Source organism: Tripterygium wilfordii, chromosome 21 (genome assembly GCF_013401445.1).
Source record: "Tripterygium wilfordii isolate XIE 37 chromosome 21, ASM1340144v1, whole genome shotgun sequence".
NCBI classification, from domain to species: domain Eukaryota; kingdom Viridiplantae; phylum Streptophyta; class Magnoliopsida; order Celastrales; family Celastraceae; genus Tripterygium; species Tripterygium wilfordii.
Genome location: NC_052252.1, coordinates 4,390,099 through 4,409,646, shown reverse-complemented (window position 1 = coordinate 4,409,646; position 19,548 = coordinate 4,390,099). Strand labels below are relative to the sequence as shown.

Sequence of the window (19,548 nt, the reverse complement as noted above, 5' to 3'; positions counted from 1 at the left end):
CATTTTCACTTTTTACAGATCAGTCCAACAGGAGGCATCTTTACTTGGAGAATTATTCAAAGACGATTAGCATTTGTAAACAAGAGAACCTACAGAGCAGCATCTTGCCTTGGTGCAGACTTTTCAATACTAACAAAACTAATTATGCATCAACAGAAGGTCTAGAGATGTTTCTTATGATCCCAACAATTATATGCACCCAATACATCTTTTCTTAGTATAAAGATAAGAAATAAGACCAACCTGCTCTGCAAACTCCAGCTTTAACTTCTTTAGTGTAAGTTTCTCACACAAACTGTCAAACACACACAACAAATAGAATTTTGGTCTGCTTGCATATACAACTCTTTAAGCTTAAACACAAAAGATGATTTACGACACGAAATGGGCGTCTCTGCAAGAGCAGACCACACTTATGGAGTCGCTTTCATATTACCCCCCCAAAAAACCTACCCAGTAAAGTTATCACATATGTTAAAATTCATGAATCATTCAGGCCACACTTCAATACCAAGTGTCACCAAACTAGTTTTCAACCCAATGACCCAATTCCCTGGGTGAAATTATCACATTTCTTTATCAATTTTAGTACAAGCAAAAGATAAAAGATCAACACACCCCATATTACGGTCACCACAAAGATTGGGGGGGTGGACCTGTGCATAACTATGACCGGTGCACCAAAATGTTTTGGAAAAATCATAAATGTGTGTATTTAGCATAACGAATCCAACGATATATTTGTTGTTCGAAACAAAAATCCAATTCATCGTGGTCAATCATGGCAATTCTAACTGTCAGATATAAACTCAAAATATTCAATATTTCGTTCGCGATAAATTTGATTTTTGTTCGAACAAACAAAATATCGTTAGATTTGTTATGCAAAATACTACGCATTTATGATTTTTCTAAAAAAATTATTGCACCAAAATGGTCCACTGGTCACCCACGGATCCCTACTACGAAGATAGAAAACATTTAAACTTTATTATCCTTCTAATGACCACAACAAATGAGTGTAACAGAAATACAGCAATTTTTTTCCATGAGATGCAGTTCCTACAGAAGGGAGAAAAAAAAACCTCCTGCTTTATTGATAGGTCATAGGATGAATGATTGGACTCGCAGTCTGTCACTAGAAGCGCATGCAGAACAACAGAAAAGCCAATCCCAACGGGCTGCCAAATTCACTTGCTTCTACAAGGAAAATTACTCAATATCAGGAAAAAAAAAATGTTGAAACAGCTGTGTTAATCAATCATTGAAAGAAAACAAAGAATATATCTCTGTCAACACGAATGAAAACTATGAATCAGACAAGCTTAAATATCGCAAAGCAAGATGACAACAATGCCTTAAAAAAAATGGTTTTACGTCATGCACGCAAAAACACAGCATATTCAGCCAATATCGACTTTTCTTGCTTCCCACACACAGAAGCAACCAAAAACATTCAACCAATATCAGACCTTCTTTATTCTTCTTCTTTTTGAATTTAATACTCTGAAAGCCATCAAAGAACTCCCGATTTCTATCTTCGGTCCTACAAATAAAGAGTTATAGCACAGTATGCTAAACCTTTCTTGCCCCACACAAGCGACGGACATTATTCAGCAAACTTCAAGACTTTCTTCTTCTTCTTCTTTCTAAATTTAGCACTCCAAAAGTCATACATGAAATCCTATTTCTTCTTTGGTCCCACGACTAAAATAATTGAGTGAGTTTAATGTCTAATGCAAAGTAAATGCAGACAGCTGCATGATCTCAGAGCATAATGATTCAACAGCTAGTATATTTTCCACAGGAAACCATTCAAGGCTTCAAGCATAGATAATAAGACATCAATTATCATATCTGTCATTTCTTCGTAACAGCCAGCATGCATAGAACATAGGGGGTAAAAAAGATGAGCCTGTTTCAGGCAGTAGTCTCCTATTATGCAAATAGTTTTACATCACATTCACCTTTGTAATAATCTCTTATGAGAAGAACCATTTTTTTTTTATCTTGCATCAATAAACTGCAGAATCACAATTCAAAACAGCACAAAGACAAATCAACGCAGACACCACCATTCATCAAAAGTTCACAATAATGAGCAACTCCTCATGGTTAGGTAAGCAAAGACAAATAGTGCATATCACTGTCTAACTTTCATCTCTACCACACATGTAAACCCTGAATCACTGTCAAATTTTCATCTCTACCACCCTTGTTGTTCACAATAAAAAATGGTATAAGAAATTTGGAAAGAAAAATTAGCAAACAGAAGGAAAACATGAGAGGTAATTGATTGCAACCACGAAAAGATCATCTTCTCCTTCATTGACCAAACTTGTCCTATGCTTTGGATCCAAGTGACCACGGCCTGTTAAGTTATATTGATCATCAGAAGTAAAAAATGCATAACCAGAAACACAATCATATAAGTAAACTGTCTGGAGATGAAACAAACATACATATAACTAGATAGACACAATGTCCATGAATTAAAATGTAAAATATAATCATAAAAAAAGAATACTCGACTTACATTGGAGAAGCTTTCTGTATACGTAAACACAACCGAAGTATTCCAGCCAAAATTCTCAGCAAGATCAAGCTCCCCCCAAGTCTTATGTAAGATAAAGTAGTGCTCTGAAGTGATGAATATTTTTTCACTATTCCAAGAAGCCACAGAGGAAAGACATTCATAATTTGAAAATGGAACAATGCCACTGCTCCTCTTTTCCCAATTAGACTCACCGAAGTTTCTTAAAATCCATATATCAACAGTTACATCTTCGTCGTCCATAGCAACAAGGGATAAACAGCCTTCAAGCTCAATTAAATATGAGTGCTCAGTGACCTCTGCAGGGGCTAATTGTTCTAAAATTCTCCAGCCTTTCCAAAGCAGCGAACCAAAAATCTTCTCCATTGACATATACACAATTAGAACCAGAAAAATTTGGGGTGCAAAAGGAAAAGCGAGTGGCGAGGATCAGACGATATGTTGGAGAGGCAACTGATAATGCAACAGGCGGAGGTCCAAATTTCTAACTGATTGGCTATCAATAGAGCTACATAATTTTGCTTCTTTCTTGTCTCAAAATGAAATTTCACTGCTTTTTTAATTAGTTTTTGAGATTTATATCAAAGAAACAATATGTCATAGAGCATGGCCAACACACCTTCACAGAGATTTCAGATTTATGCTTAATGACCAGGCATATATTGAGAACATCTTTCCCTTATCCCACAATGTGAACATAGTGCATTGGTGTCACCATTTCAAACAAAAGGAAACAGCCACTTTGCACCGTGATCATAGACTGCTTATATCTGTGTTTTTTGGATCATGCCTCCACTGGGGGAGCATGAGCTCCAGGTATGTTTTTCCTTATTCTACAATGTAAGCATGAAGAAAAATAATTACTTATTATATATAGACCACATCATGCAAAAAAAAAAAAAAAAGGAGAACAATTGAAGACATTCAAAATCACAGTGGCTAATGCTGCAAGGAAAAATAATTAAGATGATATTTGACATGATGAGTATTGGGTAGTCATGAAAAGGAGAAATTACTCACCATACAAAAAGAAAAAAAGAAACCTATTGATGCATCCTTGCATAAAGCCATAAACATATGATAATAATCTAGTTAACAAGGGATTATGGAAGCATGATAGACTTATTGTTCACAGGTATAAACGAAAAGGCAAGGGCATCAGAGAGCAGCAAGTGTAGGGCCTTGATGAAGACACATGTAATCTTTTTATTGGCATGTCCTGTTGGTAACAGACTCTGAGTATATAGTCTGGTAGCAGTAGTGGTAGTGGTATTCTGGAATTGAGTAGGACGTGTTGTCTTTTGGAGGTCCTAACTCCTCGAAAGTTAGGTTTATCTTTGCATTTCCTGTGTAACAGCTTTCTCTTGTTTTTCCCTTTCAATCAATATAGCCACATTCCTCTGGTTTACAAGTTATATTCTGTTGTTTTGCTGTGATAATTTGTATTAATCTGTTGTGGTCTATCATTGGTATCGGAGCAGTGACGGTACTGGTATGGCCAAGGCGAAAATGGAAGGAAGAACAGATGCTTTGGAGAAGGACATGGGGGAGATGAAAACTGTCGTTGGCGGTTTGAAGGAGGACATGGAAACGATGAAGCTGTACTTGGCTGAGATGCGTGATTTCTTGAAAGTTTCCGATACTTCTTCGAGAGGTAAGGACAAGGCGGGTGGAGAGTCCTCTCATCCACCAGATAGTTCTTCAGAACCACGCCTCGCAGGGGAGTGGGAGTTTAACCACAGGAAACTGGATTTACCCATATTTTCCGGCGATGACCCTTCGGGGTGGCTGTTTCGAGCGAAGCGGTACTTCACGGTGAATCAGGTGGCAGAAAATGACCGCATCGCTGCTGCAGTGGTTTGCCTTGAGGGACGGGCCCTGAGTTGGTTTCAATGGGTGGAATCACGAACACCTATTGTTACATGGCAGGGTTTTCGTTCGGCCTTGTTGAAGCGCTTTCGTAGTTCTCAGGAGGGTACTGGGTATGAGTGCTTGGTGGCGTTGCGGCAGGAGGGCACAGTTGCAGAGTACCGTGAACGATTTGAACAGTTGTCGGCGCCGTTGAAAGATGTTAGTGAAGAAATGCTAGCTGGGATATTCGTTAATGGGCTCAAAGATGTTATTCGGGCTGAAGTGAAAATGAGCCCAACGTTGTCATTAATGGGCTTGATGGAGTTGGCCCAGCGGGTGGAGGATAGAAACATAGCTTTGGCCCAAGCCACAGCCTTCCAGTCCTAACGTTTCTTGTCATCCGGAGGAAGTCGTGGCAGCAGTTCAACCACACCTCTGGTGAAAGCGTCCGAGTCACCCCGATCTTCGCCATTACCTAAGACCGACAACCGTGATAACAAATCCATCACCCCTCCTTTGTTGGCAGTGAAGAAGGATTCTGTTCGTCACCTTTCTGATGCGGAAGCCCAGCGGCGGCGTGAGCGCGGCCTTTGTTTTCGTTGTGACGAAAAATACCATCCAGGCCATCGCTGTAAGAATCGAGCACTACAGGTTTTACTTGTCTCTGACGATGAAGAGGAAGGGGGGACCCCGCTGATAATCAGATTGAAGAAACCATTCCAACGGACGTTACTGAGAATAACAACTTACAGCTCTCGATGAACTCCATTTTCGGTTTGTCGACCAACAAGAGTACACTTAAGGTGCGTGGATTACTTAAGGGTCGAGAAGTGATCATATTGGTGGATAGTGGTGCTTCCCATAATTTTATTTCTCCCGAAGTGGTTTCGGTGTTAGCAATTCCGGTGTGTAGCAAGCGGAAATTCACGGTCCAAGTTGGCAATGGGGTTTGCGTTGCCGGTGCCGGGTACTGTCGTGGAGTTCAATTTGTTGTGCAAGGGCAGGAGTTTAGTGATCACTTTCATGTTTTTGATCTTGGGAGTGCCGATCTAATTTTGGGTATAGCCTGGTTGCGATCTTTGGGTGACATTTCAACGAATTACAAGAAATTGACCATGCAATTCAACAAGGAAGGGCGGACTGTGGTGTGGCAGGGTGATCCCGCGTTGTCCAAAACCGTGATTTCACTCAAATCTATGTTGAAGACAGTACGTAATGGAGATTTGGGGTTTTTGGTGGAGTTTGGAGCCTGTCAAATTCTAGAGTCTGTGGGGTGTCCAGAGCCTCAATCCTAGGTTATTCATGACGCAAGTGTAGTTCCGTTGGAGCTACCACCTGAGTTACGGACCATATTATTGAGGTTTCCTTCGGTGTTTACTGCCAGGGAGGGTTTACCAGTGAAAAGGCATCATGATCACGCTATTGCTCTCCGTGAAGGGGCTTCTCCGCCAAATATTAGACCCTACAGATATCCATATTACCAAAAGACTGAGATTGAGAAGTTAGTCCGTGAAATGCTGGCAGCAGGGATAATTAAACCCAGTAATAGTCCTTATTCTAGTCCCGTCTTGTTGGTAAAGAAGAAAGACGGAGGATGGAGAATGTGTGTTGATTACAGGGCTTTAAACAAGCTGACTATACCAGATAAATTTCCTATCCCAGTTATTGATGAACTTTTAGATGAGTTGCAGGGAGCTACGATTTTTACGAAGTTGGACCTAAAATCTGATTACCACCAAATCCGTGTGCGAGATCAGGATACTGAGAAAACAGCGTTTCGAACACACGAGGGTCACTATGAATTTCTGGTTATGCCGTTTGGCTTAACAAATGCTCCGTCTACCTTTCAATCATTGATGAATGCCATCTTTAAGCCGCACCTTCGTAAGTTCATTTTAGTATTTTTTGATGATATTCTAATCTTCAGTTTGGATTTCTCTCTGCACTTACAGCACTTGGAGATTGCATTTGCTATACTCTGCCAACATGAATTAGTAGTGAATGTCAAGAAATGTGTTTTTGCCCAATCTCAAGTATCTTCCAAGGGAGTCTCGGCTGATCCTGCCAAGATTCAAAGTATGATAAGCTGGCCAGTTCCTAGCACCATCAAATCTTTGAGAGGTTTTCTTGGCCTCACAGGTTACTATCGGAAGTTTGTGAAAGGCTATAGTACACTTGCTCTTCCTTTGACAGCTTTGCTAAAGAAAAATGCCTTCTTGTGGGGCGACGAGGCCCAGGCAGCTTTTGACCAATTAAAGAAAGCAATGTGTGAGGTCCCTGTTTTAGCATTGCCTAATTTTTCTAAGGACTTCATTGTCGAAACGGATGCTTCTGGGAGTGGTTTGGGGGCAGTCTTGATGCAAGATGGCCATCCCCTTGCTTACTTTAGCCAAGTTTTGTCTCCCCGCGCTCGTCTCAAATCTGTTTATGAGCGTGAACTCATGGCTATCGTGTTTGCCACTCACAAATGGAGGCACTATCTCTTGGGGAGGAAATTTGTTGTGCGCACCGACCAGAGCAGCCTGCGTTTTTTGCTGGACCAGCGAGTGATCCATGAAGGACAGCAGAAGTGGATTACTAAACTTCTTGGTTTTGACTTTGAGATACAATATAGACCTGGCCTAGAGAACAAAGCCGCTGATGCTTTATCTAGAAGGGAGGAGAGTTCTGAGATTGAAGCCGACAAGAATTCCTCGGGGGTGCGTACTACCGAGAAGCCCTTGTTATTGGCTGGGCTATCAATTGTTTCATGCCCCACTCTGCTGGATTTACAGGATGAGGTCTTGCAAGATGCTCAGTTGAAAGGAATTGTTCAATCTCTGATATTAAGTCCAGATAGCAAACCACCCTATTCGTTGATTGGAGGCTCTCTTTTCCATCATGGTTGTCTGGTGATTCCTAGGAGCTCAACTCGTATTCCTGCTCTCATGCAAGAGTTTCACTCCACTCCTCAAGGAGGTCATTCCGGGTTTTTTCGCACGTTTAAGAGACTTTCCAGTGTGGTCTTTTGGGTAGGCATGCAGACTGATATCAAGAATTTTGTGGCTAAGTGTGCGGTGTGCCAAACACACAAGTATTCCACTCTAAGTCCCCAAGGACTCTTGCAGCCTTTACCAGTGCCTACTGCGGCTTGGAATGACATTACTATGGATTTCTTGGGTGGTCTACCGCGAGTTAAGGGGGTGGATACTATTTTGGTGGTGGTGGACAGGCTAACAAAATATGCCCATTTTCTTCTTCTGGGACATCCTTATTCAGCTATGGAGGTGGCTCTCCTTTTCATTAAAGAGGTGGTCCGATTGCATGGGTTTCCACAGTCAATTGTATCTGATCGTGACAGTGTTTTTATGAGCCATTTCTGGTCTGAATTATTTAAACTGTCCGGTACTACTCTAAAAATGTCTACGGCATACCATCCCCAAACGGATGGTCAATCGGAGGTTGTGAATCGTTGTTTGTTGGAATATCTCAGACGTTTCACAAGTCAACACCCTCGGCAGTGGCCAAAATGGGTGGCGTGGGCAGAATTTTGGTATAACACTTCTTACCATATTTCTGCCGGTATGACTCCCTTTCAAGCACTATATGGGCAAGTTCCTCCAGCACTACTGAAATTTTCTGGTGATATATAAGGAATAGACGAAGTCAACCTACTTTTGCAAGATCGTAATGCTATACTGGAGCAGCTCAAGGAGAATTTGGTTGTGGCCCAGAATCGGATGAAGCAATATGCTGATAAAAGGCGCAGGGAGGTGAGTTTTAACCCAGGAGACCTTGTTTATGTACGACTCCAGCCGTATAAAGTTAAGTCTCTAGCAAAGCGACCATATCACAAGCTCAGCCCTCGTTATTATGGTCCTTTTGCGGTGTTGGAAAGGATTGGTGATGTGGCTTATCGCTTGGAGTTACCACCCGGGACAAAAATCCACTCTACATTTCATGTCTCCCAGCTCAAGCCATCCTTGGCTACTGGTACCCCTACTCAGCTTTTGCCCTCAACCTTGAGTGAGGATTTGGAATTATTAGTTGTCCCAGAAGACATCAAGCAGGTGAGAAGGCTCCTAACTGGTCAGTGGGAAGTTTTGGTCAAGTGGAAGAGCTTGGATGACTGTGACAGCTCATGGGAGTTGGCTGAAGACATACAGAAGCAATTTCCAACCTTCAACCTTGAGGACAAGGTTAAACTCCTAGGGAAGGGTATTGATAGACTTATTGTTCACAGGTATAAACGAAAAGGCAAGGGCATCAGAGAGCAGCAAACGTAGGGCCTTGATGAAGACACATGTAATCTTTTTATTGGCATATCCTGTTGGTAACAGACTCTGAGTATATAGTCTGGAATTGAGTAGGACGTGTTGTCTTTTGGAGGTCCTAACTCCTCGAAAGTTAGGTTTATCTTTGCATTTCCTGTGTAACAGCTTTCTCTTGTTTTTCCCTTTCAATCAATATAGCCACATTCCTCTGGTTTACAAGTTATATTCTGTTGTTTTGCTGTGATAATTTGTATTAATCTGTTGTGGTCTATCAAAGCACCATTAGGAATGACACTCGACATAAGAATAATGTATGAAAACCGCAACTGTGAAAGTTAGTTGGGAGCGGTTGGATGTGAAGATCAATGTGAAAAATTAGGCTGATGGCGGGTGAGAATGGCAATTTGCCTTAGATTTCCCTCAAGTTTATTAGGAAACCAAAAGTTTCCTGTTTCTTCAATTGGTGAGCCACTTGACATAAAATCTTGACTATTGATAACTAAATGAAAAGAGATTTATACAATAATTATCCACATCGTACAAATTCCACCACTCAAGAAATTAATTTGAACAGCAAGTCATCTATTCCTGCTAAGTCAAAACATGCAGAAGATGCAAAGTATCACGCATTGAGGCAGGAATTGATGCACACAACGCCTCAATAAAATTTCTCCTATCAACAGTTTTGTGACTACTAGAAAATTCTTCAAACGAATATCAGAAATTTGCTCAATTTCCAAGACTTTGGAACCCCCACACAAACAAAAAGTCCTTAACTGCATCACAATGTACATTCCTCTCTTCAAGAATCTTTCAATACAAATTCAGGTCCTGTAACAAAATCATGGCCCGCCCATAATGAAGCAGCGCCCGCTAAAATCATAATTGAAAAATCAAAAATTATGAACCCGTTATTCAAAACTACCTATCATTTCAACTACAAAAGAAAAAAAGAAAAAAAAGGAGCCGCAATAATTGGTTTGTAAGCAAAACTTGCCTAGAATTTTCAGAAACAAGTCCAAAAACATCAAACAGCTATGAAGCCATGATGGTCACATTGGTTCGAAATCGACTTTTTGGTACACTTCAATTTTAGCACAGAATTCCTTCAATTTCTTGAGTGGGTCACTATTGACTCTGCGTTTTGCAATCGATAATGAAGAAACAGAATTACAAATAATACCACACACAGAATAAGACTAGTAATCACAGAGAATGAAACCCATGAAGCTGAATCACATGAAGCAAAACTGTACCCGGAATTCAGTATTGGAACAGAGACCACCCGTACCCATGAGACCTCCACAGCCGCCAATCTGGGTGTCTCGCTGAGAATGGAAAGATAGAACATTTGTGGGTGATTTATGAGATAGAAGTGTGAGAAGTCAATTTCCGTAACGAAATCGGAATGGGAATTGAAGAATTTTTGGAATAGGGAATTGAATAGGTGATTTTCTGTTTCACGCTTTATTCAGAGTCTCAACTCTCGAGTGCTAATTTCCGTTTCTGGAATTTTTTATTGTAATGGGAAGGCAAAGGATTTAAGGGTTTTAGGGTAAGAAATTATGTGTTGGTATTTCTACAAGTCCGTCCTCACTCGTAACACTTTCCGTCTAGGACAGTCCACACTTTTCTTTCAGTAATTCGGTGGACACCATCAAACTTTACACTACAAAAGATTTATGCCCCGCCCACTCGAACTAGATGCTCAGTCCGGGTCCGGCCTAACCCGAGATTTTAAGCCTAAACTAAACCCAAGCTCGTCCTACATTCAAATGTATACAGTACGGTTTGACAGAAAATCACTTTGTATTTAAGATTGGCGTAACAGCAAAAGCATCTAATATTACTTAATTTTGCAATCAATCAATCTTTTATTGAAGTGGGAAACACCTATATAGCTATTACATTGGTTTACAATCAATGATCTACGTAATTACAATCTCTATCAAAGTTACTATCAAAGTCAACAATTGAGGCATCAATTATGAACTTAGACAAATCAATATTGATTGCCGAATCTTCAATTAAGGAAAGTCTTCAATCAATATTGAGTTTGTCAATAAAGTCTTCAATCAATAAAGTAAATCTTGGGTAAATCTTTGACTCTATTCAACACTCCCCCTCAAGGTGGTGCATAGACATCGTACATGCCCAGCTTGACAAGTGAATTAGCAAACACTGAATTTGACACTCCCTTGGTTAACATATCAGCCAACTGATCTTCGGTCTTCATATACGGAACTTCAATTATTTTTTCTTCTAGCTTTTCATACACGAAATTCCTATCAATTTCCACATGTTTAGTCCGATCATGTTGCACTGGGTTCTCAGCAATTTTAATTGCTGACTGATTATCACAATACAATTTCATTGGTCTTTTAATGGACAAACTCAGCTCCCCCATAAGTCGTTTGAGCCATAACAACTCACAAATACCTTTCACCATTGCTCTGTATTCGGCTTCTGCACTAGACAATGAGACAACTTTTTGCTTTTTACTTCTCCAAGTAACCAGATTTCCTCCAACAAAAGTTAAATACCCAGTGGTTGATCTTCTTCGGTCTCCTTTACCTGCCCAATCTGAGTCGGTATAGCCCCATACGTCTGCATGCCCATTCTTAGAAAAGAGTAAGCCTTTTCCCGGTGCAGATTTTAAATATCTCAGAATTCTAATAACTGCATCCATATGTTGTTTACCAGGATTGTGCATAAATCTACTCACAACACTGACCGCATATGCAATATCTGGCCTCGTATGAGACAAATAGATTAAACGCCCAACTAACCTTTGATATCGTAATTTGTCTATTGAAGTTTGATTCGAAGACTCTTCCAATCCATGATTTTGTTCCATAGGAGATCCAATTGGCTGACATCCAAGCATACCAGTTTCTGTTAATAAGTCAAGCACATACTTTCGTTGGGACAAAAATATGCCTTGCTCAGAACGAACAACTTCAATGCCCAAAAAATATTTTAATCCTCCCAAATCCTTCATATCAAATTCAGTTGACAAATAGTCTCTCAGTTTACGCATTTCTTCAGAATCATTGCCTGTTACTACCATGTCGTCAACATAAATAATGAGAGCCGTTAATTTATCACCAACTCTTTTCAAAAATAAAGTGTGATCTGCATTACTTTGCTTATAGCCGAATCTTCTCATAGCAAGTCGGAATCGACCAAACCAAGCTCGAGGAGATTGTTTCAACCCGTATAAGGCTTTCTTCAGTTTACACACGACACTTTGATCAACTGGAGCTTCGTATCCTGGGGGCAGAGACATATAAACTTCTTCTTGTAGCTCACCATGTAAAAAAGCATTTTTTACATCATATTGTTGTAGAGGCCAATCAAAATTTACAGCTAGGGATATTAGGACTCGAACCGTATTAATTTTTGCAACAGGAGCAAACGTTTCCTGATAATCAACCCCATACGTCTGGGTGAATCCTTTAGCCACAAGCCTAGCTTTATACCTATCAACCGAACCATCAGGCTTGCACTTGACGGTGTACACCCACCTACAACCAACAGCTTTTTTTCCTTTCGGCAACTCCACCAATTCCCAAGTTTGATTTTTCTCAAGTGCTGTCATCTCCTCAGTCATTGCAGTTGCCCATTTTGGATCCAACAACGCCTCTTGCACTTTAGTAGGAATATCTATGACAGTCATATTACTGACAAAGCTTCGGCATTCCTTTGACAGTCGGTGAGTGGATGCATACTGAGCAATAGGATATTTCACTTTTCGCACAACCTCTGGTGAAAATCTATCTGGTGGAACACCACGAGTACTTCTTGGTGGGAGTACGTATCTGTCAGTTTCAATCGAGACACAAGTATTATCACAAATATTGTTAGTATTAACATCAGACTCAATGCTTACCTCAGGAGGATCTGTACGAGGAGTATCGGGAGTGGGTACTAGCGAAGATGAGAGAGAGGGAGCTTCAGCAACAGTATCGGCAACACACAGTGGATCAGGAAACAACTCCATCCAATTTGGAGCTTCAACAACAGTATCACCACTCGGGCCCGGAAGCGTGGAATTGGGTGAAGAAAAAAACATTTCATGTTCAGAAAAGGTGACATCCATAGTAACATAGAACTTACTTGTAGGAGGATGAAAACAACGGTAACCCTTTTGTGAAGGATGATAACCGACAAATACACACTTGAGGGCACAAGGATCAAGTTTCGTGCGGAGATGTTTCTGTAAATGTACAAACACAACACAACCAAACACCCGGGGAGGAAGTGTGAGGTGCGATGGCAGTGTTACATAGGATGCCAATTTATCAAGTGGTGTCTGAAATTGTAGAACACGAGTGGGTACCCTATTCAAAAGATATACAGCTGTGGTAACAGCTTCTTCCCAAAAACGTGGTGCCATGTGGGCTCCAATAAGGGCAGCACTTGTAATCTCCAAAATTTGTCTGTTTCGGCGCTCAGCAACACCATTCTGTTGTGGTGTATAAGGACAAGTGGTTTCATGCAAAATTCCATGAGTCTGAAAATAAGCTTGTAACTCCTGATTTACAAATTCACCACCATTATCAGATCGAAGAACTTGTAAATTACCAGAGAATTGTGTTTTGATCATGGTATGAAACGTGCGGAAGCAAGCAGCCACATCACTCTTATGACGCATAAGGTAAAGCCAAGTCATACGAGTGCAATCATCAATAAATAATACAAACCATCTAAAGCCAGTAGAAGTAGTAACAGGGGCAGGTCCCCAAACATCCGAATGAACCAACGCAAAAGGCACAACTCTTTTATTAGAACTATCAGAATAAGTAGCACGATGACTCTTGGCCAAAACACATGTATCACACTGAAAATTGGAAGGTTCACATGTAGAAAATAAAGTAGGAAATAAATATTTCAAGTAACCAAAGGAGACATGACCCAAACGATGATGCCATAACCGAATCTGATCTTCTGATGCCCTAGATGACCCTTTTGCTGATAGAGATCGTCCCATACTAACATCTTCCACATAATATAATCCCTCTCTCTTAGTACCACGCCCAATTATCTCCCCGCTGCAGAGATCCTGAAGGAAACAAAAAGTAGGATATATTAATACTAAACAATTTAGTTGTGTAGTAACTTGTGGCACAGATAAAAGATTATTGGAAAGAGCAGGAATCAATAAAGTGTGCTCCAAGGATAATGAAGGAGTTAAGTTAACCCTTCCAGCGCCCATAACCGGATATGAAACACCATTGGCATTGGTGACAGTAGAGCAATTTGGTAAACAAGCATCATGTAATAAGGATGCATCAAAGGTCATATGATTAGTCGCACCAGAGTCAAGAATCCAACCGGGATCTTTTTCAGAATTTGTTGCAAGAAGGGCTAGACCAACACTACCTGACTGTTGGAGAAGAGTAGGATCTACTATAGAGTGAGTGATATCAACTGGAGTAGTGGAAGCCATGGTATCCATTGAAGAAGGAGTCGGTGCCATTGGGACTGTAGGTGAGGTGCATAACGCAACTTTACCACCTTTTCGAGCTTGTAATCGCTCTTTGTGAGCCTGCCACCACTCGGGATATCCATGCTTTTTGAAGCAAGTATCTACAATATGTTTGGTGCTGCCGCAATGAGTACATTTACCACCAGTAGGTACTGAAAGTGACAAAGAACTTGTTGGAGTTCCATATTTTCGAACTGCCATAGCCATCTGAGGAACTTCTGAAGACATCATTGTATTCCGGCGAAGTTCTTCACGTCTCACAGTTGAGAAAGCATTATCAGGTCCAGGTAGAGGATTAGTACGAAGAATATCTCCCCGAACAGAATCATATATATCATCAAGCCCAGCCAAAAAAGAATAGACTCGATCTTCATCAATTTCAGCCATTCGAGTCTTAATCACATCTGGCTGAGTAAAGGTAATTGGACGACGATGATCAAGCTCCTGCCAAATAACCTTAAGATCGGAATAGTATGCAGCCACAGGTCGCCCTGCCTGCTTAGTTGCCATAGCTTTTCGAGACAGATCATACAAAATAGATTTATCAGCACCCTCAAAATATGTTTGAGACACAACATCCCAAACATCATTCGCAGTGGGTAAACGAATAAATTTATCAGCACCCTGCCAAATAACCTTAAGATCGGAATAGTATGCAGCCACAGGTCGCCCTGCCTGCTTAGTTGCCATAGCTTTTCGAGACAGATCATACAAAATAGATTTATCAGCACCCTCAAAATATGTTTGAGACACAGCATCCCAAACATCATTCGCAGTGGGTAAACGAATAAAGAGATTCATTATATCGGCCTCCATAGAGCCAATAAGCCAGCCTTTTACAGTAGCATCCTCCATCATCCATTTGTTATATGTAGAGTCACTAACAGTAGGTTTCGAGGTCGTACCTTTGAGATATTCCATCTTTCCTCGTCCAGCAACGAACATAGTAACCACCTGAGACCAAAGAGTGAAATTTGAGCCATTCAGTTTGATCCCATAAGGAATAGAGGTTGGTTCTTGAGTTGGCGTCACCACAGGTGGAACTATAAGAGCACCGGATTCAGCCATGAGTTGTTTATAATTTCTGGATGAGATTCTGGTTCAATGGTGCAATCGGCACCTGTTATGGACGAAGCAATCGGCTTCTGTCGGATGGTTGGAGCAGTCGGCCACTATTTTATACAAGCTGATGCTGAATGTTACTGATATCCTTGGATCCTCTAATTTTAATTCTTCAGTCTAACCAGTCAATCTGGAGAGCTTGATTTTTATCCCCAGATTTCATGTGCTAATTCAAGCACTTTGTCCACGTTATTCTTACAAATCAGCACTCTCACAGCCCTTTTTCCTGCTCTCTTGGCATATTTCATCTTCAAAAACTGCATCAATTCATGGAATTCTTCGACAGGAACGTCGATATGAAGCCAATTTTTAACAAGATCAGCCAAATCACTGTTATCAGAAAGTGGGTTCTTGATTTTCTTGGCCTTGTAAACAAGAATGCACTCAAAGATTGCTATTTCAGTATCCAAATGATTCCATTCCTCTGTCAATTCCTTCAATGGAGTACCAGGATCATCATTGTCTTCAGCCCCGATTTTTGATATATTCTTTGCATAATCAGAAACCCATTTTTCATCTTTATCCTGGTAATCAAATTCCTTTTGTTCATCACTGTCAGTGTCAGGATAATCGAACACTGAGAGGTCTATTGCATTCATTGAACATGTCAAGGAACCAATCTGTTCCTCCATGTCAAAAGACACCTTCTCTGAATACCTCTCCTTGTGTTCCATTCGTAGTTTCTGATCTTCTTGCTTCTTTCTCACATTTTCCTGATCAGAATCATCATCTGCATCAGAAAGTGACATCAAGCCAAGTGGGTCTTGTTCATTAATTGGTTTGTGATCTTCTTTCTTCTTTTTCTCATTCTCCTGGGAATGAACAACCTCATCAGTACCGAACCAGCGTTTCTTCTCTGACAAGGCAGGGTCTTCGACTGGTGGCAGAGTTGTTCTTGAGGATTCTCCATGGGAAACCTGATAAAGATTGTGGTTTCTCTGCATATTAGCAATAAGAGCATATACAGCTTCTTGTAGAGGGATGTTCATGGTGGGAATTTCAGGCTGAGAAACATCATCCATGATTTCGTCTTCTTCTTTGTGAGACATTCTTTCAGAGAACCACTTAGAGACTATAGCAGGCAGTGATGGGATTCTGATATTCAGATTCAGTTGGTAGTTATAAGTCGTTATATATAAAAGGAAACTTTACCGTTAATAATCTAGCCCGAATCTTGACCGTCCAAAATCTGTGGGTCTCACCAGGTTAGTTACTCAAATCCTAGCTGGACAGGACAGATGGGCCCTACTGTTGATGAATTGTGAGATGTTTATGGAATTGCAGAGCTTGTTCATAAATTAATTCAAAAGACCACATAAAGTGGGTCTAAAAAATTAAAGAAAAGTTGAGTAAATGTTATTTTTGGCCACTAGAAGATAGTTCTGTTACAACTCAGTAATTGAAAGATCAAACGTTACAAATTGATCACTGAAATAACCGAAATGTTTCACGGTTAGTTTCTGTGGAGTTTTGGTCAATCAACGCGTTGATGGTGTTGTTGACCGAACGAAAAATATTAAACATGTTGATATAGATCCTATGTGTTTTGTTACCGTTAATGAAAAATCAAAGGTTACAAATTGGTCACTGAAAAATCCGAAACGTCTCACGGTCAGCTTTTGTGGAGTCGCGGTCAATCAACGTGTTGATGTGTCTCGTTGACTGAACGTAAAACGTTAAACATGTTGATATGGATCCTATGTGTTTTTTTACCATTAAAGATATCTTTCAGTGATCAACTTGTAATGTTTGATCCTTCAGTGACAAGCTATGCACAAAGTATCATGAACACTAAGCTACCATATATCCATAATCCATCAAATAAACCAGTGCAGATAGTTCTGATTCTTGGCAACCCCCTTCTTGGCTAGCATATCCGCTAGATAGTTTCTTTCCAGCAGAATGTGGTTAACCCTCATAGAGTAATGCTTTGAAAAAGCATTTTGGATGCCATTGCACACCTGGAGTTAACCCATGACACAGCATTCCTGGAGTTTGATTCTAGGACAATGGTAGCATTTCTACATGCCATTTTGCTTGCTGAGAGCTCCATTGCCTCTATTTATAGGTTTCAGTTCTGCCTCATTTGAATCACAAATTCCAGAAGTGCATGAGAAAATATATGTTAACATACCAGTATCATCTCTAAGTATGCCTCCAATACCTGCAAGTCCGGGCTTCCCCATAGAAGACCCATCAACATTCCACCTGAGTTCACCATGTGTTGGTTTCTGGGGCCATGGCATTCAATAGTTTCATTGGTGCTCATGTTCAACTATAATCTCCATCTCATAACTTAAAACCTTTTATGAAAGTGATTCTTTAGCCCCAAAACCCGTAAACCAAAAAAGGCTCATTTTGACGATGGCAGGGACAAATCCCTACATTACTAACTCAACATCCTTTTACTATTAACATTTAATCACACAGCCATATGCAGATGGGTGTTTTTGCAGACGAATCAGTATGAAAGTAAAAGTTTAAAAAGACTTTCAGAACAAAAAGCTTCAGTGTACGCTATATTCCACGGTTAATAAGAGCTTCATTAATTCATCGTGTTCATGGTCTGAGAAGCAATGTCGAATCATAGAAAACAATCAAAAGAGAACATTCTTGTTGAATTCTAAACTAGACTGAAAGTTACTGACATCAAAATATCATATCACCAATATTTATTACAGTTCTACAAACTACAAAGCAATGTATGTTAAGCCTCCTGTAAGTACAAGAATCTCCAATTTACCAAAGAGAAGCCTATTGAAAATTCATCTTCAAATCACAGAAATGAGTAAGGAAAGAATCAAGACTGAACATTACTGTAATTTTGATTATTTAGTCTAACCAGTCAATATGAAGAGCTTGATCCTTATCCCCATATCTCATGTGCTAATTCAAGCACTTTCTCCAACTTGGTCATAGAAATCTTCACATTTGTCGGCCTTTTACCAGCTTTCTTCACATATTTCTGCCTCAAAAACTGCATCAAGTGATTGAATTGTCCCACTGGAATGTTGATGTGAAGCCAATTTGTAATAAAATCAGCCAAGGCATTGTTATCAGAAAGTGGGTTGCTGCCTTTCTTGGCCTTGTAATCAAGAATGTTCTCAAAGACTGCAATCTCAGTGTCCAAATGGTTCCAAGGCTCTTTCAAGTCCTTCATTGGAATCTTCTTCTCTGTCTTCTCCTCCGCAACATGAGAATCGTCTTGATTGCCGAAGGTTCCCTCAACCCTCTTCCCTTTGTCCCGGTTCTGCATCTTGTATGACTCAATTGCTTTCGTGGCCTCTGTCAAGGAGTTCATCTGTTCATTTAATTCATCAGACAGCTTCTCAGAGTAGCGTTTTGCTAGCTTGAATATTAGTTTCTGATCTTCTTCGTTGTTTTCCACATTATCCTGAGAATCATTACCCACATCATTAGGGTCAAATGGGGGTCTCTTCACTGAGGAGGAAGGAGAGTACAGCTTCTTCCAGAAGCCAATCTCTCTTGCAACGCCAGAGAGCAACATCAAAGCAAATGCATATACTTCTGCTGGTTCATTAACTTCTTCATTTATCTCAATTCCCCAAGAATCTTGTCCTAACTCACTTCTTGGTCTCTGATTTTCTTTCTTCTTTTCCTCAGTGGTTCTGGGTTCCTGATCATCTTCTTTCTCCTTTTTCTTATCTTCCCGCGAATCTTGATAAACTAGGACACTTCTGGGTTTATGATCTTTCTTCTTCCTTTTCTCAATTTCTTCAGAATCATCAACCCCACCAGTGCCATCAAACCGTCGTTTCTTCAATGGGAGTGGCCTAGCAGAGTCTTTGACTGGTGGCAGAGTACTTCTTGACTTTTCGCGGTGTTCAAAACTGTGATATTTTAGTAGATTGGCCTGCGCCATTAGAGCATAAACAGCTTCTTGTAGTGGGAGATTCATGGTGGTGGAGCCTTCTTTAAGAGGTGGTAGTGGTGGTGGTGTAGAATCACCACTCTTAGTTTCTTCTTCTTCTTTGTCAGACATTCTTTCAAACATGAACAGTGCGATAGTTAGAAAATGAGAGAGGAGAGAAGGATTTTCTCTCAGGTGGATGATGAAATATTGATGGAGTGTTTGGATCCTGAAAATTCTGATTTCGGTTGGCAGTTTAAAACAAGTGTGTGTGACACGTTGGATCAAAAAGTACACGTAGGGGGGGAATGGGGTCCATGGGGAGCTGGAATTTTCTAAACTTGCAATTAGTCTTTTTGGGTTTGGGCCTTAAATTGGGCCATTTTTATATGGCTAAGTGGGCCTC

General features: G+C 40.4%; 1 protein-coding gene across 3 annotated transcripts; it reads right to left on the bottom strand.

Annotated features, from left to right (window-relative positions):
* Positions 1-529: 529 nt before the first annotated feature.
* On the bottom strand, positions 530-10,286 carry LOC119989153. 3 transcript variants are annotated; one of them, XM_038834502.1, is made up of 4 exons: positions 9,915-10,286; positions 2,537-3,387; positions 2,307-2,371; positions 530-1,200 (listed from the first exon to the last, which is right to left on the bottom strand). In XM_038834502.1, the coding sequence occupies exons 2-4, from the start codon at positions 2,924-2,926 to the stop codon at positions 1,191-1,193; spliced, it is 465 nt and encodes a 154-aa protein (XP_038690430.1). In that variant the 5' UTR covers positions 2,927-3,387; positions 9,915-10,286; the 3' UTR covers positions 530-1,190. The 3 variants fall into 3 exon arrangements, with proteins under 3 accessions (XP_038690430.1, XP_038690432.1, XP_038690431.1); XM_038834504.1 differs by having other exon boundaries at positions 530-2,371; positions 2,537-2,640; positions 2,749-3,387; XM_038834503.1 differs by having other exon boundaries at positions 2,304-2,371; positions 9,915-10,285.
* Between the last annotated feature and the right edge of the window lie 9,262 nt (positions 10,287-19,548).

Coding starts and splice junctions, on each gene's coding strand:
- LOC119989153 (XM_038834502.1), bottom strand. CDS start 2,926: ATGTCAATGGAGAAGATTTTTGGTTCGCTGCTTTGGAAAGGCTGGAGA. Junction 2,372..2,536: donor ATACAGAAAGCTTCTCCAAT/GTAAGTCGAGTA, acceptor ATAACTTAACAG/GCCGTGGTCACTTGGATCCA.